At 48.3% G+C, this 23,659-nt stretch overlaps 1 protein-coding gene across 3 annotated transcripts in view; it reads right to left on the bottom strand.

The window, feature by feature from the left end:
• The window catches only part of LOC147417857 (serine acetyltransferase 2-like), a 112,150-nt gene that overhangs the window by 71,006 nt on the left and 17,485 nt on the right, over window positions 1-23,659 (bottom strand). Inside the window, exon 2 of one of the 3 annotated variants that reach the window (XM_086506452.1) lies at window positions 6,876-6,948. The exons of 1 other annotated variant lie outside the window; for it this stretch is intronic. In XM_086506452.1, the coding sequence (XP_086362578.1) occupies window positions 6,876-6,948 (73 nt within the window). The remainder of the gene's footprint in view (window positions 1-6,875; window positions 6,949-23,659) is intronic. One more of the 3 variants, XM_086506453.1, reaches the window with a different exon arrangement.

Genomic DNA, 23,659 nt, shown 5'->3' with positions numbered 1-23,659 from the left:
TTCGTGTATCCAATGTCGATCTTCCTTCAAAGACATGGCAATGAAGATGGGATCTGGTAAGTCCATGGTCGGGACACAAAGATTCTTCAGGAAAAAAAACTAGGAGAGGTTCCTTGGGTTCTTTGGTTCAACTTGGGTTCTTAAAGGTCCTTGGTTCTTGAGGTTCTTGATTCCTCTGGGGTTCTTCTTTAGGTTCCTCCCTTGAATTCCCGAAGCTGAAGTACGCACAGAGCTCTAATACCAATGTCAGGTGCAACAGAAGAGAATAAGGATTTGACTCGGATCTAGTACTCCGCTCACAAACACAAGGGACACTTTACTTCACTTGAAAGAGTTGAACCGAACTGAATGATAGAGAGAGACGAGAGAGAGAAAAGAGACGACACAGGGATGTCGGGTCCCAACCCTCAAGAGCCCCCTTGCTCTATTGTCAGAGCAAGTACTTTCTTTATTCTTGCACAATGCTGATACAATGACTAAATGATGAGATGCTTATGCTAATGGATACTGATGCTGGGTACTGGATACTGAAGTTCTATGTCGAAGACGATGATGTTGACAACAAGGTGCTGATGGTCTTTGTCGACGACAGGTACTGCTGGTCTATGTCGAAGACGGGGAGGTCTGCGATGGGTACTGTTGGTCTATGTCGAAGACGATGATGTCGACGATGGGTATTGCTGACCTATGTCGAAAACGATGATGTCGACGATGCTAACGACGGCAACGACCGTCATGGACACGACGATGTCGCGGTGACGACGATGACAACACGAGGCTAGGGCTGAAATCTAAAAACGCTAGGGCTGAAAACTGAGATCGCTGGAAATCTGTTGTGATCGGGTACTGTGCCATCGACGACGACGACGACTACTGTTCTAGGGGCTGAAAACTCAAAACGCTATCTAATCTGTAAGGCTGAAAACTGGCGCTGATGTAAGGGCTGAAAATGCGGTACTGTGTCGTGGCAATGACGATGACGACGATGGGACTATGACGATGACGATGACGACGATGGGTCGTCGTCAAGTTCGGGACCTGCGATGACCATGACGATGACGATGTCGACGACAACGATGGTATCGACGACTACGGCGTCAAGGCTGAAAAACACCAAGGCTGAAAACTGAAATCTGTTGCGATGGATGGCTTTCCGGCGAGGATCTACTGCTTGAAATGGAATTGGGGATGCGACGAGGCTAAAGGAATGGTACTGTCGCAAAAACGCTGATGGTTGAAATCTGCTCCAAAACCACTAGTGTTGCTGGGGTACTGCTGAGAGAGAGTGAAACAGGCCCGTGGGGCGGTAGGCTTTGGCTTTCACCCGAAATTCTTTACTTTAGACACACACAAAGAGAACGTGCAAAGGAAACCTGGGATGGGAATTAACACTTAAGTACACACACGGCTCGGAAGCTAGAATGCCCCGAGCATACGCCGACAACCTGTAGGCCCCAAAATTGGCGCCCCTTTCATATTTCTTTATACTTTGAGAGGGTAAATTACAAAGTAGAGTCATGGGAATTCTTTACCAGTACCCCACTAGATACCACCTCTTTTGGCCAAATTTCGGCACAATAACAACACCAAAACTTGCGTGAAACCAATTCCCCTGCTGGAACTCACTTCCACTGGCATAAACCCTCTGATTCCTGCCCAAAAACAGTAAATTCAGCACACTGTATTTACTGGTTTTTGCCCTGTTTTCAGCCTCAAACAGTCCCCTAACTATCCTCTGCCAATAGGGCACGATTCCCAATGGTTATGGTGTCTGTATGGCTGAAAAACAGTCAATTTACAGCACATATACAGCGCTGAAAACGCACCTGTACGGTGAGGTTATGACCCTTACCGGTGCCTGCTTTGGAGTAGCAGTTAGCTACCCCTGTTCCTCCTCAAGGAGGCTCTTACCTCAGCACAAAGCCATGTAACCACACAGCTGTATAGCAGTCAAATGAAGAGCCCTCTTGTGGGGCATCACATAACTACACGTAGGAGAGAGAGAGAGAGAGAGAGAGAGAGAGAGCAGTGTGTAGTGTGCAAGGCATCACTCCTAGCACCACACTGTACATGAGAGGGAAAGAAAGCACTCCATAGGTCTTAAGTTGTGACAAAAGCTGAAAAATGAGTCTCCCAGATACAAATTCAGCGCCACTTCTTGATGCAAGAGCAAAGTGCACAGAAATGTGCCACTTGGCGCGTTTACAGGCATTTTCCCGTTTCAAGGTTGCCGCCTAAAAATCTCCCGACTCGTTGCCCAGTTGACTTTGCATCAGAGTTGTAAAGTGTTCCCTTGGTCATACCGGAGGTAATGACGCGAACACATTTCACGGCCCAAAATAGCAGTTCCCTAATTTTTAGGAAATGATTCCGTTGGGCTCCCACTGGTCATCTGACCATCTACCCTCATTGGGACCGCATCCAAAAGTGCAATGTGGCCAACTGTTGGATACTTTTTGTTGGTGATCCCACCTTGACTTTATGCCTTTATTGAGTTCACTTCCTAGTATCCACCAACTTGCTAAGTGCGACGGGGGGACCTACATGACCTTGCATTGAGCCTAGACATCCTTTTACTATACGAATTCCAGTGCCGACCAACTTCCCGTCTGCGGGTGAAACTACCGTTCACATTGGCCATACAATGTCCGACCGTTTGCAACTTCAATAAGAGGGTCTCAAAGATAAAACAAAAATCATTCGAAAGAAACCAACAACTAAGGTTAGCAATTGCCACGTCCTCATGACATGGTTAACAGCTACCACGTCCTCGTGACATACCGCCCTATTGAAATCGCAAACGTCCTCGATTGCATACCATAAATACATGCCACTGATGATCTTGTGTTGTTAGCACTCTTTTATCATCGCATGTATCCGCAAGAAAGGTTGTAACACATAGATATAAATGACTTAATGAGACCTTCATACTTTTGTCATTTCCATCTATTACATTGAATTCATATATACATTTGATGTGCTAGCTCTATCATTACCCCTCCTTTGCACACGTTGGGTTGGGGCATAAGTAGGTTGGAGCAAGAAAAACCAGCCATGCCAAAATGACCTCGTGGCACCCCAAACTGGCCCTGGTTGCACCGAAAACCCTGTTGCATGCCGATGCTACCATACATGGGGTTTGGCATGATGCCTTGTATACCCCCAAACACTGTTCCTGGCATGTACGGCTAACTTCCAGGCGCATAACCAGCCATACTTTGAAACATTGATCCACCCCCAAAATACCCAGGATGTACCGTGGGTGGTGGAAAAACGGGTCGAATTGCCTAGTAACCAATTCCCTGTCCATTCAAGACAGCACGCGGGCTCTGAAAGGTGGCGGGCTGAACTGACATAACCTGTGCAATAGGTGTTCTAGCCACCTGTTCAAGCATGGGAGAAACCTGTTTTGAAGTCCCTGACTCCGCAACATGCGAGTGTTCCCTATCCTGCTGAGTCCCGAAGTACTTGGGCTTGAGCCTCAACAAGCTCTATACGTGGTGTAGGTTGCCTATTTTCTTGATGCACATGTGGTGCTTGCAAGAACTCCATAAACCTTGGATTCTGCACCAGTTGCGAAAAGACATTCACCACGGCAACTAGCTGAGACCTGAACGCATCATCCTCAAGTTGCCCAATCATAAAGCCCTGTACTATTAGAGGGACATTCACATCAACAGGAGGTACAGACTGACGTGGACGTGAGCTCTCGCCAATCTCGAAGACCATAGGATTTTCCTGTCTGTCCTTCGAAGAGGAACCCTCTTCCATAATGCCCTTCTCTTTGTCAGCCATAGTGTGATCCTGTGTTCTTGTACTTTGTGTCTTTACCCAAAACAACCGAGGCTCACTTCTTGAGGAAAAAGTGATTGATATCCCGGCAATGGAACCTTGAAACCAGCCCATGGGGCGGTAGGCTTTGACTTTCACCCGAAATTCTTTACTTTAGACACACACAAAGAGAACGTGCAAAGGAAACCTGGGACGGGAATTAACACTTAAATACACACACGGCTCGGATGCTAGAATGCCCCGAGCATACGCCGACAACCTGTAGGCCCCAAAATTGGCGCCCCTTTCAGTATTTCTTTATACTTTGAGAGGATAAATTACAAAGTAGAGTCCTGGGAATCCTTTACTAGTATCCCGCTAGATACCACCTGTTTTGGCCAAATTTCGGCAACATAACAGCCCCAAAACTTGCGTGAAACCAATTCCCCTGCTGGAACTCACTTCTGCTGGAACTCACTTCCACTGGCATGCATCCTCTGAGTCTTGCCCAAAAACAGTAAATTCAGTACGCTGTATTTACTGGTTTTTGCCCTGTTTTAAACCCCAAACAGTCCCCTAACTGTCCTCTGCCAATGGGGCACAATTCCCAATGGTTCTGGCGTCCATATGGCACAAATTCAGCGCCACTTCTTGATGCAAGAGGAAAGTGCACAGACATGTGCCACTTGGCGCGTTTACAGGCATTTTCCCATTTCGGGGTTGCCGCCTAAAAATCTCCCGCTTCGTTGCCCAGTTGACTTCGCGGCAGAGTTGTAAAGTGTTCCCCTGGTCATATCGGAGATAATGATGCAAACACATTTCAAGGCCCAAAATAGCAGTTCCCTAATTTTTAGGAAATGATTCCGTTGGGCTCCCACTGGTCATCTGACCATCTATCCTCATTGGGACCGCATCCAAAAGTGCAATGTGGCCCAACTGTCGGATGCTTTCTATTGGTGATCCCACCTTGACTTTATGTCTTTATTGAGTTCACTTCCTAGTATCCACCAACTTGCTAAGTGCGACGGGGGGACCTACATGACCTTGCACTGAGCCTAGACATCCTCTTACTATACGAATTCCAATGCCAACCAACTTCCTGTCTGCGGGTGAAACTACCATTCACATTGGCCATACAATGTCCGACCGTTTGCAACTTCAAAAAGAGGGTCTCAAAAATAAAACAAAAATCGTTGGAAAGAAACCAACAACTAAGGTTAGCAGTTGCCACGTCCTCGTGACATAGTTAACAGTTGCCACGTCTTCGTGTGACAGAGAGACCACTTGCCGGGTGCAACACTAGTGCACCACCTTCTGCTGCCTCCTCTGCCTCTACTGAGTGCCCAATGGGTTTCTTTTATAGTCTTTAGCAATTTTCCCTACCTACATTTCCAACAAAAGTCACTTATTAATAAATAAGTGAAAAAAGTGTACTTTGGCAAAACTATGCTGTAGAAAATGCTCATGCTAAAATGAATGTACTGTGCAAGAGAGGGTATGCAACTATGACCGGCTTGGACACGCACGTCTTGCTAGAGGCTCACAAGGAGCCAAGCTACTTCCTACGCTAAGATTGACGCTAGACTATGACAGAAGCATGTCCACGTGGCTCAAGTGAAGTGCGTCCGTGACATGGATGGCAGTGCAGTTGCTCTTCTACACTCCTAATCATTTGGATTGCTACCTTCAAAGTTGCTTACACTCACCCTCAGTAACCTTACAACAGACTTATCCCCCGACCTGGGCAGTAGGCCACTCCCAGCTCATTCACATTGACAGCCACACCAAGTTGCGGTTTGGTGGCGTTGTTGGCGCGGATTCTATTTTGGTTGACACCGGAGGATTAGAGGCAGGAGATATAGGCAAGACGGCGCAGACATCTAGGTCTTGCCTTTCCTCTTCTCAGAGGTTATTCACAACGCAGACTTCTCAGTCTGGCTTCCCTACTTCTACAGGATGATTATGGTGCAAACAGCTTGGTCTAGGCATACCTCTTCTCAGAGGCCCTTCATAGCGCAGACTATTGAGTCTAGGTTTCCCTTCATCTGGATTACCCTACCTACAAATAGGACATCATCCGGTGGTGGTCCGTGCGGTCTATCGGTGACTACTGCAACTGATGGTAGTTTCTACAGTGCAAAATGCTTAGTCTGGTTTTCCTTGTTTCAGAGGACGTTTACAGCACAGATTGCTACATCTGGCCTTCCTGGAGTTTTACACAACTTAGCCACTTGGCCACGCTAGGTTGTAGGTTCATGCATTGACAAGCTTCCGGTCATTCTCATGACGATTCCTGGGCTTCCCCAATTTGTCCAGACGGTTTGACTACAGAAACCACAGATCCTATTGGGCAGGACACTTGCAGGTCTATTGGCACTTTGTTTTCACACTCAGTTCGAGACCTTCACGCAATATGTTCACTTCGTATCGGCGAAGTACAGCAGTTTACTAAACTGCTCGTGACGGCACTTTTACCATGGAGATCTCTCAGCAGTTGGAACACCCCAGACTGCTGCTACACTCATGAAGTATCTTTTCAGTGGACATTGCTGCAAACATCTTCATCATTTGCCCACATCTTCGGCTTCATGCGGTTTGTTCAGCTTCAAGTGCACAATATTGACACATCATAACTCAAACAGAAACTTTACAACGTGAAATATGCATGTCTAAAACCAATTTTAAAACTAAGAGTGCTAAAATTCACCTTTAAGAGTAAGTATACAAGGGACATTAAAGTCTTACAACATGCAATCAAAAATCAAATCTCTAGAAACAGTGTATGACACTTTACTACCTTCACATATTTACAATCCTTCGAAAGGTCAATAACCCTTGCATGACATAACAGCTCAATGGGTCATGACTTATAACCTCAGTACAACGAAACCTCTCTCTCTCTCTCTCTCTCTCTCTCTCTCTCTCTCAGGAGGCTGATTCTATTACTTTAACATCTCCCAGAACGCCCAAATGGTGCCTATACTGAGAGCAAGTACACCACTGTTTACATAGCAAGCCCGTAGGCATCAAACAAAAAACTGTAAAACAACATACGATTAGGCACATGACTAAACAGAAAAGATTGAAGGCCACAGTAAAAATACCTCTTCTAAACAGAGTTAAAAGTGTGCTGGCACGCTGAATGGAGAGAGATGTCAATAGCCTCTGAAAGATATGCTATTCAACCAAAAGCCCATTCAGTAGCTGTAAATCAAGAACTAAAGCTACCAAAAGCCACCAGCAGTGAAGATGACAATGAGCAGCTACAAAAAACTACATGTTGCCAACAGGTAAAATCTAACAGCAAGAGGTAATGGAGGAATAGAAGGGAAAGAGCAGTTGGTGACGAAGATGGGGGATGAAGAGGCAACTGACATCACCAAGATACTTCAGGAGGATGTCACAAGGTGGCTAACAAAGCTCTGCACCGGAGTTGACAAGGAGCTTTCTTCCAGAAGATCGAGCAGTCCACTTGCTGAAGGTGGCTCTTGAAGATCGTGGCTGGAGATGGAAGTTCCGGGAGACACTGTATAAGGCTTTGAAACATCATCCCGGTGAAAATTTGCCGAAGAAGCTTGATAGAGAGAGCAAAGATGAAAGTAGCTAGCCGATCCTGAACAAACCAACCACCAAAAGGACAAGCTTTCACGTGTGGGAGCAAAGCCGCATAGGCAACCTTCTCCAGAGACATTTGTCAGGACGCGCTCCGTGTTGAGGAAGGTGGGGCTCCTCGGCCATTCTCATTTTTAACATTTCCTAGCTTGCATACCTCTCATAACCTACATAATTTCTCTTTGTCATCATCTCACCCACCCCTTCCTACCCAGCCAACCCACCCGCAGCTCTACAACCTTATTGCCCCCCTCCACCATGACCTACAGTTTCAACCCGGCGGCGCGACGGTGGCTGACAGGGGCAACGCTCTCGGTTAAAAAGCTCACGAAGACTGGATCTGTGAAGGAGAGTTGCCACGGCAGAGAGGGAAGGGGAACCAGACAACAGGGGAGCAGAGGGGAGCCAGGTCGCGGAAGAGGGGAGGGGACGGGACCAGGTAGGGCAAGGGCGCGTGGAGCAGGGGGAGATGGTGAGGCGGGGGTAGATGGCCACAAGGTCGCGAGGGAGCAACCTTCGCAAAGGGTGAGGCTGCCGCAAGGAGCAGAATCAGACATCTCTCTCTCTCTTTCTCTCTCTCTCTCTCTCTCTCTCTCTCTCTCTCTCTCTCTCTCTCTATATATATATATATATATATATATATATATATATATATATATATATATATATAGGACGGGGCTAGGGGGAGTGGCAGTTCTATTCAGGGAGGAACTGCGGCCACTGATATATATAGCACGCAAAAATGAACAGGCTAGGTACATGTTAGTGAGGCTTCGGGCAGATACCTCTACTGTCACGAGGACGTGGCAGTTATTAACCATGTCACAGAGATGTGGCAACTGCTAACCTTGGTTGTTGGTTTCTTTCCAATGGGGTTTATTTTATTTGTTTTGAGACCCTCTTTTTGAAGTAGCAAACGGTCGGACATTGTATGGCCAATGTGAACGGTAGATTCACCCGCAGACGGGAAGTGGTCGGCACTGGAATTCGTATGGTAAGAGGATGTCTAGGCTCAGAGCAAGATCATATAGGTCCCCCCGTCGCACTTAGCAAGTTGGTGGATACTAGGAAGTGAACTCAATTAAGGCGTAAAGTCAAGGTGGGACTACCAACCAAAAGTATCCGACAGTTGGGCCACATTGCATTTTTGGATGCGGTCCCAATGAGGATAGATGGTCAGAAGACTAGTGGGAGCCCAACGGAAGCATCTCCTAAAATTTAGGGAACTGCTATTTTGGGCCACGAAATGTGTTCGCGTCATTACCTTCGGTATGACTAGGGGAACACTTTACAACTCTGCCGCGAAGTCAACTGACGCACCAGTTGAGATATTTTTAGCAGGGAAAGCCCAAACTCGGAAACTGGGCGACGTGTCAGCTTGTGAGCGATTTTGCCACTCTGGGAGGCAAAAACGAGCTGCATATCAACAAAGGGGGCGCCATTTTCAGCCACAGGCGGATTGCAACAGCAACAGAAGCTATGGAATGCTTACCTTGCCCTCTATGCACAGTATGGTGACGGGAGTGATGCCCCGCACGCTACATACTGCTCTCTTTCTCCCCTACGTGCAGTTATGTGATGCCCCACAAGAGGGCTACTCATTTGACTGATGTACAGTTGTGTGGGTTCATGCTTTTGTGCTGAGGCAAGAGCCTCCTTGAGCAGGAACAGGGGTAGCTAACTGCTGCTCCAAAGCAGGCACTGGTGAGGGTCATAACCTCACCGTACAGGTGCAAAATCAGCGCTGTGTATGCGCTGTAAATTCACTGTTTTTCAGCCATACGGACGCCAGGATCATTGGGAATCGTGCCCCACTGGCAAAGGACAGTTAGGGGACTGTTTGGGGCTGAAAACAGGGCAAAAACCAGTAAATACAGCGTGCTGAATTTACTGTTTTTGGACAGGAATCAGAGGGTATACGCCAGTGCAAGCGAGTTCCAGCAGGGGAATTGGTTTCGCGCAAGTTTTGGGGTTGTTATGCTGCCCAAATTTGGCCAAATCAAATGGTATCTAGGTGGATACACGTGAAGGATTCCCAGGACCTTACCTTGTAATTTACCCTCCTAGAGAATAAAGAAATACCGAAAGGGGCGCCAATTTTGGGGCCTACAGGTTGTCGGCGTCTGCTCGGAGCATTCTAGCTTCCGAGCCGTGTGTGAGTTGAAGTGTTAATTCCCATTACAGGTTCTCTTTGCAAAGTGCTCTGTGTGTGTCTATAAAGTAAAGAATTTCGGGTGAAAGCCAACGCCTACCGCCCTACGGGCCGGTTACATGGTTCCGTTGCCGGGACATCAATCACTTTTTCCTCAAAGAATGAGCCTAGATTGTTCAGGGTAAAGACACACAGTGCAAGAACGCGGGGATTACACTATGGCCGACAAGGGGAAGGGAATTATGGAAGAGGGTTCCTCTCCAAAGGACAGGCAGGAGATTCCTATGGTTTTTGAGATTGGCGAGAGCTCACGGCCACGTCAGTCTGTACCTCCTGTCAACGTCAATGTCCATCCAGTAGTACAGGGCTTTATGACAGGGAAACTTGAGGATGATGCGTTTAAGACTCAGTTAGTTGCCGCGGTGAATGTCTTTTCGCAGCTGGTGCAGAATCCGAGGTTTATGGAATTCTTGCAAGCGCCACCAGTGCAATAGCAAAATAGGCAACCTACGCCGCGTACGGAGCTTGTTGAAGCTCAAGCCCAGGTACTTCATGAGGCGCAGGAGGAAAGGGAACACTCGCATGTTGCGGAGTCGGGGGCTCCAAAGCAGGTTCCTCCCGTGCTTGAACAGGTGGCTAGAACGCCTATTCCACAGGTTATGCCAGTTCAGCCCGCCACCTTTCAGAGCCAGCATGCTGTCTTGAATGGACAGGGAGCTGGATACCAGGCTATGCACTCAGTTTTTCCACCACCCACGGTACATCCTGGGTATTTCGGGGGTGGATCAGTGTTCCAAAGTATGGCTGGTTATGCGTCTGGAAGTCAGCCGTACATGCCAGGAACAGTGTACATGCCAGGAACAGTGTTCGGGGGTATGCAAGGCATCATGCCAAACCCCATGTATGGTACTATCGGCATGCAGCAAGGTTTCCACGGCAACCAGGGCCAGTTTGGGGTGCCACAGGGTCATTTTGGCATGGCTGGTTTTTCTGGACAGCAGCCAGATATCGCACCTCTGACGCAAAATGTGAATGGCCAACACGTGCCGATCATGCCTAGTACAGTGCCCATGTTGCAGACCATTCCGTATGACAACTTGGGGGCACTAGAGAAGCCAAAGGCTTACAAAGAAGGTGGTGCAGCGGTAAAGTTCAGTACCTCCAGCACTTTCCTCCAGCAGGCCTCGAAGGTCAGGAAAGCTGCCACTTTCTTAAAGGACAATGCGCTTACATGGTGGACGACATTGTTAATGCAAGGACAGGCACCCGCCACTTGGGTTTTACTTCAAGCAAATGTTTGCATCTGCTTGGCTATCAAATGAATTTGAAGCCAATGTCTTGACAGATTGGCACCAGCTTACGGCAGCTTCGTGCAAGAGCTTGCTGGAGTACAATAGGAGGTTTTGTAAAGCATTACTCTCAGTGACCTCCTACAGATTTGTGCCATTGACAGAGCAGATAGAGAAGTATTGTTGTGGGTTGCCTAAAGGGCTTCGCGATTACTGTACAAAGAATAGAGTGGCTACCCTTACTCAGCTTATGGAAGTTGCGAACACTGGTCTTGCCCTGTTGAAAGGAGAGGACAGTGGATTTCCGAGTAGTGATAAAGGAGGGCAGCAAAAGAAAAATTCAGCGAAGAAGCCCTTTGTGAAGACGGCTCCTGATGCGTCACAGGGGTCAGAAAAGGCCACCTAGGACAAGGATTCAGCTGGGACTTCTGGAGCGCAGGCAAAGAAACAAAAAAGGAAGCCTTTTCTGCGCAAGTCGCTCGAGTAAAAGAAGGTCCTAATGGCTGAGAACAAATGCTTTATATGCGAGCAACCTGGTCATATTTCTATCAATTGTCCACAAAGGAAAAGGCCAGCTGACTCAGAGGATAAAGAAGACCAGAAAGGCAAGAAGCCAAAACCCACGGCAGGTTTAGTGCCACACATGGTGGGTGACAGGCCCAGCACAGATGCCAGTGAGTTATGCAAGGCATGGGGTAAAGTTAGAGAGTTGACGGCACTCATCTTCTTTGATCCAGGTGCCAAAGCCAACTTTATCTCACCAAAGTTAGCTATGAAGCTCGGCATCAAAGCTGAAGAGATGGGGTACACAGCAGAGGCAGGGTTGGCATGTCCTGGCCACTCAGAGTGTGTTACTCCCATCATTGGAAAACTGCGTCTGCATATTCAGTCGTATGTGGACACTAAAGAGTTCTACATCATGCCGCTGGAAGGTTGTGACGCCTTGTTGGGGATCCCGTGGATGTTCCGAGTGCATGGAGTCTTGGATGCCTACAACAAAAAGATCACTGTACAGCATAGGGGCAAAACTCACATCTTGGATGTAAAGCTTAAAGGAGAGTCAGTCCCTATTGTATCTGCTTTTGCTATCACTTCTGTAATAAAGAATCATCTTTCTGTGTACTTGATTTTTGCACGTGATGTCTCAGATAGTGATCAGTCAAATTTATCTGTGTTAGATAAAGAAAGGTCAGCATTTTTGCAAAAGTTTAGTGACTGTTTTTCTGATTCATTACCGTCGCAATTGCCGCCAGAGAGACCTGAGGACCATCGGATAGATTTGGTGCCAGGGTGTAGCCCACCAAATAGACCTCCCTACAGGGTTAGTGCGGCGCAGCAGAAAGAGATTATGGGCCAGGTTGAGGAGTTATTAGAGAAGGGGCTGATTCAGCCTAGTTCTTCACCCTTTTGCTCCCCAGTGCTCCTAGTGCAGAAGAAGGATGGCTCATGGCGCATGTGTATTGATTACCGTGCGTTGAATAAGAATACCATCAAGAATAGGTTCCCTATTCCTCGCATTGATGATATTCTCGATCGTTTAGAGGGTGCTGCAATTTTCAGCAGGATAGACCTGAAGAGTGGGTACCATCAGATTCGTATAAGCCCAGAAGATGTGCACAAGACTGCGTTTAGAACGACATTTGGTCTTTATGAGTTTCTAGTGATGCCGTTTGGGCTAACAAATGCTCCTGCCACGTTCAACAGAATGATGGACCGGATTTTCCGCTCGCATCAACAGTTTGTTGGAACATTCTTCGATGACATGATTGTGTATTCGAAGAATGAAGAGGAGCATAGGCGTCACTTGACCATTGTGTTCGAAGAGCTGCGCAGTCACAGGTTACTTGTCAATCCTAAGAAAAGTGAATTCTTCCTTGAAGAGATCCACTTTCTGGGCCACATAGTCTCAAAGGATGGTGTAAGAATGGTGTAAGGACGTGGCAGTTATTAACCATGTCACAGAGATGTGGCAACTGCTAACCTTGGTTGTTGGTTTCTTTCCAATGGGGTTTATTTTATTTGTTTAAGACCCTCTTTTTGAAGTTGCAAACGGTCAGACATTGTATGGCCAATGTGAACGGTAGATTCACCCGCAGACGGGAAGTGGTCGGCACTGGAATTCGTATGGTAAGAGGATGTCTAGGCTCAGAGCAAGATCATATAGGTCCCCCCGTCGCACTTAGCAAGTTGGTGGATACTAGGAAGTGAACTCAATTAAGGCGTAAAGTCAAGGTGGGACTACCAACCAAAAGTATCCGACAGTTGGGCCACATTGCATTTTTGGATGCGGTCCCAATGAGGATAGATGGTCAGAAGACCAGTGGGAGCCCAACGGAAGCATCTCCTAAAATTTAGGGAACTGCTATTTTGGGCCACGAAATGTGTTCGTGTCATTACCTTCGGTATGACTAGGGGAACACTTTACAACTCTGCCGCGAAGTCAACTGACGCACCAGTTGAGATATTTTTAGCAGGGAAAGCCCAAACTCGGAAACTGGGCGACGTGTCAGCTTGTGAGCGATTCTGCCACTCTGGGAGGCAAAAACGAGCTGCATATCAACAAAGGGGGCGCCATTTTCAGCCACAGGCGGATTGCAACAGGTACAGAAGCTATGGAATGCTTACCTTGCCCTCTATGCACAGTATGGTGACGGGAGTGATGCCCCGCACGCTACATACTGCTCTCTTTCTCCCCTACGTGCAGTTATGTGATGCCCCACAAGAGGGCTACTCATTTGACTGATGTACAGTTGTGTGGGTTCATGCTTTTGTGCTGAGGCAAGAGCCTCCTTGAGCAGGAACAGGGGTAGCTAACTGCTGCTCCAAAGCAGGCACTGGTGAGGGTCATAACCTCACCGTACAGGTGCAAAATCAGCGCTGTGTATGCGCTGTAAATTCACTGTTTTTCAGCCATACGGACGCCAGGATCATTGGGAATCGTGCCCCACTGGCAAAGGACAGTTAGGGGACTGTTTGGGGCTGAAAACAGGGCAAAAACCAGTAAATACAGCGTGCTGAATTTACTGTTTTTGGACAGGAATCAGAGGGTATACGCCAGTGCAAGCGAGTTCCAGCAGGGGAATTGGTTTCGCGCAAGTTTTGGGGCTGTTATGCTGCCCAAATTTGGCCAAATCAAATGGTATCTAGGTGGATACACGTGAAGGATTCCCAGGACCTTACCTTGTAATTTACCCTCCTAAAGAATAAAGAAATACCGAAAGGGGCGCCAATTTTGGGGCCTACAGGTTGTCGGCGTCTGCTCGGAGCATTCTAGCTTCCGAGCCGTGTGTGAGTTGAAGTGTTAATTCCCATTACAGGTTCTCTTTGCAAAGTGCTCTGTGTGTGTGTATAAAGTAAGGAATTTCGGGTGAAAGCCAACGCCTACCGCCCTACGGGCCGGTTACATCTACAAAGCTATTTGTTACTTTCCTCCTTATACGTCAGTATATGCATCACCTAGAGGACAATCCCCCTTTGCTATTTTGGATAATGATATATGGGAGTTTTCCAAGGATGGTGACATTATCATACTAGGGGATTTCAATGCTAGGACTGCCCACCACCAGACAATATTTTATGATACTTCCGAAGAAATGCTTAGGGAGTTGGACGTCACAGAGATGGGTCTATCCAAACTATCACAAGATGAGGAATACACTGAATATGGAAGATACTTGATAGATATGGGAACCGCACACAGATTGGCCATTGTGAATGGCCTACAAAGATTTTCGACAGCTGGAGGTTTTACTTGCTTTCCATACCGACATGGTGCCAGCACAGTGGATTATGTTATGGCCCAGCCAGGTCTCATTCCATTCTTTCAGGATTTCATGGTGGGCACTAGGCCAGTTGGAGTAGCAATTGATCATGCTATCATGTCTTTCACCCTGACCTTTCAATTCAGCACAGCTCCATTAGGAGAGGTCCCCACACACACTCGGTATACCTTCATGAGGGAGACGGATTCTGTGTATATGGATGAGATATACAGGCAGCTATGCACCCAGGAGCCGGGACGGCCACTAGATGAACTCACTCAGATACTAACAGAGACGCTCCATGATGCAGCATCAGAGGTATACCCCCACAGCCAGCCCACACGGTGGCAATCTGGGAGCATGCCCCAGAACAGTTGGTATGATGAGGAGTCCAGAGAGACGAGGATCAAATTATAGAGGGAAGCGCTCATGGGTATTACCACACATAGACAGTCACGAATTATCTTTCGCCGCCTAGTGCGACGAAAGAAAAGGGCCCATCTATCTCAGCTAGAGCGGGATCTATATCAGCTATTATAAGTCAAGACTCGAGCGAAGCATGGAGGCTATTCCACGAGCATTCACCACCACCAGCGGTCACCTCCACTAAGACATGGGGGAATATGCCACATCCCTCTACACAGCATCAGGGCAACCGCCTCTGCCGGACCCACTAGAGACATGCTCGGAGACATGTTCTTCTTTACTGCCGAGAGGGTAAGGAAAGCCATTGACAAGATGAAGACAAGGAAGGCACATGATCATGATGGTCTCGTAGCAAAGCACTTTATCCATGCCAGAGATATGCTTGCAGATCTCTTGGCTATGATGTTTAATTGAGCCATGTATGAAGGCTTCCCGGAGACTTGGAGTTTGTCTACAATTGTGCCTATTTTCAAGTTGAGAGATCCCATGATTCCTGCGAATTATCGCACCATCATGGTTGGTCACACATTAGCTAGGTTGTATGCATCTGTTCTTGAGCAGGAGTTGAGTAGATGGGCAGAGCGGGAGGGCATAAGGGCACCATGGCAAGCAGGTTTCAGGAGAGGTTTCTCCACTCTTGACCAGATTCTGACAATCGGAGCTATTATAGAGGAGGGTAGACACCATGGCAAGAAGATCTATTGTAGCTTTGTGGATTTCCACAAAGCTTTTGACACAGTGCCGAGAGCCTGACTTATACGTAGATTACAGGACATGGGTGTGCCTACAGAGCTGATATGGGGTATTCTGGCTCTATACAGGACAGTGATGGGGCGGGTACGCACCACTGAGGGAATGTCTGACATGGTCCACTCCACTATTATAGTAAAGCAGGGATGCCCCCTAACCCCGACTCTTTTTGGGATGTATGCGGATGAGTTTTCGGACTATGTAGAGCGTCAGGGGGACAGGGGGGCTTAGCTAGCAGGGACATGGATTCCATTGTTACTATATGCTGATGATATTGTGTTGATTTCTGACTCTCCAGAGGGGATGCAGAGTCACTTGGATGCTCTGCATACATTTGCTCGTGACAGTGGATTGTCTGTCAATCTGGGGAAAACCAAGGTTATGGTGCTCAACACCACACCACAGTGGGTCAAGAGGTCGGCACCCACATTTATGTATGGCCAGGAGATTGTGGAGTACATAGATGCATATACTTATCTTGGGGTAGTCTTCGGTGGACCGGTGTTTTCGCTAAGGAGAGCATCAGAGACTAGACTGACAAGAGCATATGCAGCTTTGGGCGGACCGGAGAGGATATGTTCGCAGGTTCAGTTTCAAGAACCGCAAACAAAGCTTTGGCTTTTTGACACTCTGATGACTCTAGCTATGCTCTATGGAGTTCAGGTATGGGGACCCTCAATAGACCACCATGGGAGATCTGGCAACACAGATGGATGGAGATGTATGGAGAGGCCTCTGGTCTCTATGATCGCTCGGATGATTCGGGCTAAGGCCTTAGTACCACATGAGATTATCCGAGCCGAGCTAGCCGCCTCCCCCCTCGTGGTGGAGGCATTGACGAGATCAGTATCCTTTATGCACAGTCTATGGGATCTCCCCAGGGACAGATACACTCGGCTTGCCCTGGAGTCATCTCGACAACTAGCTCTACAAGGCAATACAGCATGTTGATATGGACAGATGACAGTATGGTTTCAGTCGCATGGTCTCAACATGGATAGATTACCTCCACTTCAATACTCCCTGGATGCACCCTCTCTGTCTCTGACACGAACAGAGATCACCTGACTCATACGTCAGGATCTGATTCAGCTAAATACCAGGAGCACATGGATACAGCCGACACAGGAGTTGGGCACGAAGATGGCCTTCTACACAGAGCATCTTCTCCAACTCACGGAGGATGGCTTTGTAACTAGGCCTGCATACATGGATACACACTTATCTCATGGGATAAGATGCGCTATTGGACAGATACGCACATCCTCACATCAGCTCCAGATCGAGACCGGCCGATTTCGAGGGGTGCCGGAGCCAGGATATGTCACCTATGTAACTTAGAGCCAGAGACAAAGCTGCACTACACGTCACTGTCGGACATACTATAAGATACGCGGTCGCTTCCACTACCTGTTCAGAGAAGGGTTCGGACCTTTTTCTAGAGTCATGAGATACAAGGATCACAGGTGTCTCGGATTGTTCCTGCTAGAGCTACGTAGACTTAGGGAGAACCTGCTGAGGACATCAGGGGAAAGACAGCCTCAGAGACGAGTCACAGATTTCTTTACACTAGCCAGAGGAGAGCCAACGGAGCACTCATTACAGCAGATCTCAGAGCCTACTCCTACCAGAGGTACACTTCTTGACTAAGCCACTAAGCTTGGCAAATCCAGACGTCCACGACCTCGGGGGGTCTCCCACTACCGAGCAAGGCTGCAACAGAAGATACAGATTACTCTAGCTCGACATGCAAGACACCCAACCAGAGTACTGACCATGGAGGAGGTCAATGAGATCCAACAGCGACCGATGAGAGATTTCATCTGAACCCACAACACCCCTTCCCCCCCCCCCCCCCCCCAACCCACTAGTGCTTTACTGTCTTAGTGTTAGTGTTAGTTCTTTGTAACTTTCTAATTTCCGTACTGGGTCATGGTATCAGATTCACCAATTGTAACTTTTTGGTCTCATAGGTCATTTTGGCCTCTTGAAGACGTTAATATAACATTTCATTTCATTTCATTTCATTCTCTCTCTCTCTCTCTCTCTCTCTCTCTCTCTCTCTCTCTCTCTCTCTCTCTCTCTCTCTCTCTCTCTCTCTCTCTCTCTCTCTCTCTCAGGATGAATTCTAGTAGTAGTATCTAGTTCTTTTGTACTCAGACATGGTATTAGATTCACCATTTTGTAATAGATTGGTCTCATAGGTCATTTTGGCATAGTTACAGGGGACGGGGGGGACGGGCCCTAGGGCCGGGGAACGGCCGTAACCGGGCCGGGAACCGCTGGGAACGTCGAGGGACGGACGGAAAACGGGCCGGACGGGCGGGTCGCAGGGGGGACGGCCGGGGCCGGACCGGGGTCGGACGGACCGGACGGGGACGGCAAGGGTCGGCCGGGGTCGGATTCAAAAAAATGGCCGTTTTTGACCGTTTGCAACGGCTCTGTGCAGCCCCAACTGCCATATGTTTTAAGCCTTGGCCCTTGGGAGGCTATAAAAGGCTCCCTTGGGCCTCTTAATACTCATAGTCTCAATGCTCAATGCTCATTCCATTTTCCTCAAGCTCAAGGCTCAAGCTCATTCCATTTCCCTCAAGCTCAAGGCTCAAGTTTGAACTTTGAAGCTCTCCTCTCCCTCTTCTACCCACTTTGAAGCTCTCCTTTACTCTCTCTCCACACAAGCTCTCCTCTAACCCTTCTAACTTCTAAGCTCTACTCTCTCGAGTCTCTCCACCATCATGTCATCTCAAGCCAACTCCACTTCTCAAGCCGCTTCTTCTCGAAGGAGGCCTGCCGTGCAAACGTGGTCGTGGTGGGATGAAGTCAACTTTAGCTCGCGTGGCAAAGGTGGCGGTGCAAGACCATGGACGTGCAAGCTATGTCCATACAAGAGATCGGGTGGTTCAAACAAAGTGCGAGCCCATCTTCTTCATGAACCCGGTCACGAGGTGAAGTTTTGTCCTCATGTAGCTCTCGAGAAGAGGTTGGATCTTCTTGAGAAACTCACGGTGTATGAGGTTGCGGAAGCGGCCAAGAGGGGCCGTTTTGTTGCCGTTGATCCCTCCGCCACGGCGACACCGCGAGAGCAAAGGGAAGCCAACCTTGACAACATCTCTCGAACCTTCAAGAGCCATGGATCTACACCGTCCTCTTCCCTTCCGCATCGCCAAACCACTCTCAACGAAAATTGGAATCCTAAATTGAAGGAAGAGGTAGATAGGTCGGTTGCCCGATTCTTCTTCCACGACCACATTGCCTTCCATGCTTCGCGGTGAGTTTCCCTTGGCATATGCACATTGCAATCTTCCATTTTGTATTCATAATGGGTTATAATTTCTCGACTCTCCATACTAACGCAACATGCTCTATTTTGTGTGGATAGGTCTCCATACTTTCGAACCATGGTTACGAAAATAGGGGAATATGGCTCCTCTTATGTGCCACCTTCATCGGAGAGGCTTCACACCACCCTCCTTGACAAAGAGAAGCTTGCCGTGGAGCAAGCGGCCCAAGCAACAAAGGATTTGTGGGAGACCAATGGCGTCTCTCTTCTTGTAGATGGATGGAGCGACACCGGCAAGCGGTCCATCCACGGGGTGGTGGCCTACTCTCGGGGGGAGATGTACTTTGTGGAGTCACATGATGCATCCGATAGTGGCAAGGCCGCCGAGATGCTTGCTGCGGAGTGGACAAGCACCATAGAGATCACCGGCCCGGAGAATGTCCTTTGTATGGTTGCAGATGGAGAGGCGTCAAATAGGGCAGCCGGAGCTATCATTGAGGGTATGTATCCCAGCATCCATGTCACATTTTGCATAGCGCATTGCCTCAATAACCTCCTCAAGGACATAGGGAACTTGTCATGGATTTCACCCACCATTGGTGACGCCTCTCGAATTGTCTCCTTTGTGCTCAACCATCAAAAAGTGCGCCATGAATTCTCAAAGAGGAGCCACTTGTCTTTGCTCAAATATTCAGAGACAAGATTTGCATTCAATTGGCTTATGCTAGGCCGCTTGTCTACATGTGGCGGAGCCTTAAGGGGCCTCTTTCTCAGTGATGAGTTCCAGGCCATGCCGGAGTCTACATCAGCAGTAGGATTGAAATGCCGAGAATGGGCCGACGACGCCGCTTGGTGGGAGGAGGTGAAGACTCTTGACGCCATGGTCAAGCCTATTCTACACCTACTTCGAGTGGTGGATGGCTTGCAGCCATGCATTGGCAAAGTCTACGAAGCCATGGATCGGATGATAGAGGCACTTGAGAAGCTTGTGCCTGACCTTGTTCAGTATGCGGAGATTCATGGCTTGTGTGAGTCGAGGTGGAATGGATACTACTCTCCACTTCATGCGGCAGCTTATGTGCTTGACCCTGAGTTTCAAGGAAGGCGTCGAGAGACCGACAAGGAGGTGAGTAAGGATGGCGGCTTGCATTGGAGCGCCTTGAGCCTAGCAGTGACATTAGGCGCAAGATTAGAGACGAGCTACTCAACTACAGGCAAAAGAAGGGCTCCTATGGATGTGTAGATGCACAGCTTGATCGCAACAAGATTGGCTCGGTTTTGTGGTGGGAGGACTACGGAGGAGATGGCCCACATTTGCAGCGCTTGGCTGTTCGTGTCCTTAGCCAAGCATGTACCACTAGTTGCTTGGAGCAACTATGGAGTGTGTACAGCCACATTGCCTCTAAGAAGAGGAATCGCCTTGGCGTTCAGAGGGACAATGATTTGGTGTTTGTGAGCGCTAACTTGCGCATGCTTGCCAAGAGCGTCACACACAAGGCAGATCCTTTCACTGAGTGGGAGATGGCACAAGAGAATCCATCTATGGCCGATACTCTTTTGGAGGAGCTAGAGGAGGATTTCGAGCCTCATTGCGAGCCTCCCGAGCCGGAGCCCTCATACGTTGCTGACGACCTCGACTACGACGACGATGTGGAGATTCAGCAGGCGAGCACTTCTTGAGTTTGATGATCATTGATCACTCGACTCTCGAGTCTAGACTCTTGAGTCTACGACTCTACCTACTACATAGCCCTTTGTACTTTTTGTTATCCTTGAGGCCTCAGGCTTGTCCTAAGTCCTTTAGGCTTTTTGACTCTTGAGCCCTTGTGGCATGCACTTCTCATTTTGTATCCATCGATCATCGATGTTTTATTAGCACATTTCAGCCTATATGACTCGTGTTCTTTGGTCTATTTAGTGTAAATTTATGGTCAAAGTGATGCTCTATGTGTGTGGCATGTGTGTAGGTCAAAAAATGCCAAAAAAACTCTTTTTTTTTTGCCGTTCCGACCCCCGTCCCCGTTTCCTGACTTTTGCCGTCCCGCCCCAGTTCCCGGCCCCGTTCCCGACCCCGACCCGCCGTCCCAATCATTTTGGCCTTTTGAAGACGTTAATATAACATTTCATTTCATTTCATATCTCTCTCTCTCTCTCTCTCTCTCTCTCTCTCTCTCTCTCTCTCTCTCTCTCTAGGGGACTTCAATGCTAGGAGATGCTGAGAGAGCTGGATGTTGCAGAGACGGGCCTATCCAGACTATCACAGGATGGGAAGCATACTGAGTATGGATGGCACTTGATAGACATGGGAACTACACATGGATTGGCCATCTTGAATGATTTCCCGCTGCGGGAGGTTTCACATGTTTTCCACACAGACATGGAGCCAGCACAGTGGATTATGTCATGGCACAGCCGAGCCTCATCTCTAGTATCCAAGATCTCATAGTTGGGCCCAGACCTGTTGGGGTGGCAGTGGATCATGTTATTGTGTCGTTGACCATCTCTTTGCAGTTCGGTGTAGCACACAGTCCACGGGTAGCAGCCCCTACTCGCTAGTTCTAGTAGTAGTATCTAGTTCTTTTGTACTCAGACATGGTATTAGATTCACCATTTTGTAACAGATTGGTCTCATGGGTCATTTTGGCCTTTTGAAGACGTTAATATAACATTTCATTTCATTTCATATCTCTCTCTCTCTCTCTAATTCTCTCTCTTTCTCTCTCTCTCTCTCTCTCTCTCTCTCTCTCTCTCTCTCTCTCTCTCTCTCTCTCTCTCTCTCTCTCTAGGGGACTTCAATGCTAGGACTGCCCATCATCAGACAATATTTTATGATACTTCAGAGGAGATGCTGAGAGAGCTGGATGTTGCAGACACGGGCCTATCCAGACTATCATAGGATGGGAAGCATACTGAGTATGGATGGCACTTGATAGACATGGGGACTGCACATGGATTGGCCATCTTGAATGGCCTACAAAGATTTCCCGCTGCGGGAGGTTTCACATGTTTTCCACACAGACATGGAGCCAGCACAGTGGATTATGTCATGGCACAGCCGAGCCTCATCTCTAGTATCCAAGATCTCATAGTTGGGCCCAGACCTGTTGGGGTGGCAGTGGATCATGTTATTGTGTCGTTGACCATCTCTTTCCAGTTCAGTGTAGCACACAGTCCACGGGTAGCAGCCCCTACTCGCTACACCTTCACGCGGGAGACGGATTCTGTATACATAGATGGGATCTACAGACGCCTATGCACTGAGGAGCCAGGGCGACCTCCGGAGGAGCTTACTACTATACTGACACAAACATTACATGATGCAGCAGAGCATAGGCATACCCACACACCCAGCCTGAGCAGAGACATCGTTCTAGGAGAAATGCCCCAGAACAGTTGGTATGATGAGGAATGCCGCGAGACTAGAGCTAGACTTCAGAGGGAGGTGCTTTTGGGGGACATCAATCACAGACAGTCATAGATTGACTTCCGACGCCTAGTGCGGCGAAAGAAGAGGGCATTTTTGGCTCGCCTAGAACAGGATCTATACCAGCTATTTCTAAGTCAGGATTCACATGAGGCATGGCGGCTCTTTCATGAGCACTCCCCCCTCCCTACCATTACCTCTACAGAGGCCTGGGGCCGGTACGCATCATCTCTGTAAACAGTTCCTGGACAGCCATCCCTTCCCGACCCCCCCGATCCATGCCCACACACATGTGCTTTTCTCACCGCTAAGATGGTGAAGAAGGCCATTGACAGGATGAGGACTGGGAGAGCATATGATCATGATGGCTTAGTGGCTGAGCATTTCATGCATGCCAGAGATCTACTAGAAGAGCTTCTAGCATTTTGTTTAACCGTGCCATGTGTGAGGGCTTGCCTGATACTTGGAGCCTATCTACTATTGTACCTATTTTCAAGTCAGGAGACCCCATGGAACCTGGGAATTATCGCACTATCATGATTGGACACACACTAGCACGGTTGTACGCATCCATTCTTGTGTAGCAACTAAGTAGATGGGCAGAGAGGGAGGGGATATGCGCAGCCGGGCAGGCAGGGTTGAGGAGAGGTTTTTCTACTCTTGATGATATCTTGACACTCAGAGCCATCATTGAGGAGGGCAGATCACATGAGAGACGGATCTATTGTAGCTTTGTGAACTTCCGCAAAGCATTTGACACAGTACCCAGAGCTAGATTGATGCGCAGATTACAGGAGATGGGAGTACCCACACAGCTCATTTGAGGGGCCATGGTATTATACAGGTCAGTAGTGGGGCATGTACGCACCTCGGAGGGTCTATCTACACTTGTTTACTCCACTATTGGGGTGAAGCAGGGCTGCCCGTTCTCTCCTACTCTATTTGGTATGTATGTGGATGAGGTTTTCTGACTACATTGAGAGAGATGGTGATAGAGGTGCACAGTTGGCAGGGACATGGATTCCACTATTGTTATATGCTGATGATATTGTGTTGATCTCTGACTCTCCAGAGGGGATGCAACGTCACTTGGATGCTTTGCATAGGTTTGCCCATGAAAGCGGTTTGTCTGTCAACCTTGGTAAAACCAAGGTCATGGTATTTAATACAACCCCACAGTGGATCAGGAGGTCA

The sequence above is a fragment of the Adiantum capillus-veneris genome, chromosome 30, assembly GCF_014529385.1.
Source record: "Adiantum capillus-veneris isolate H3 chromosome 30, ASM1452938v2, whole genome shotgun sequence".
In the NCBI taxonomy this organism is placed as follows: domain Eukaryota; kingdom Viridiplantae; phylum Streptophyta; class Polypodiopsida; order Polypodiales; family Pteridaceae; genus Adiantum; species Adiantum capillus-veneris.
This window is presented reverse-complemented; position numbering and strand designations above follow the sequence as displayed.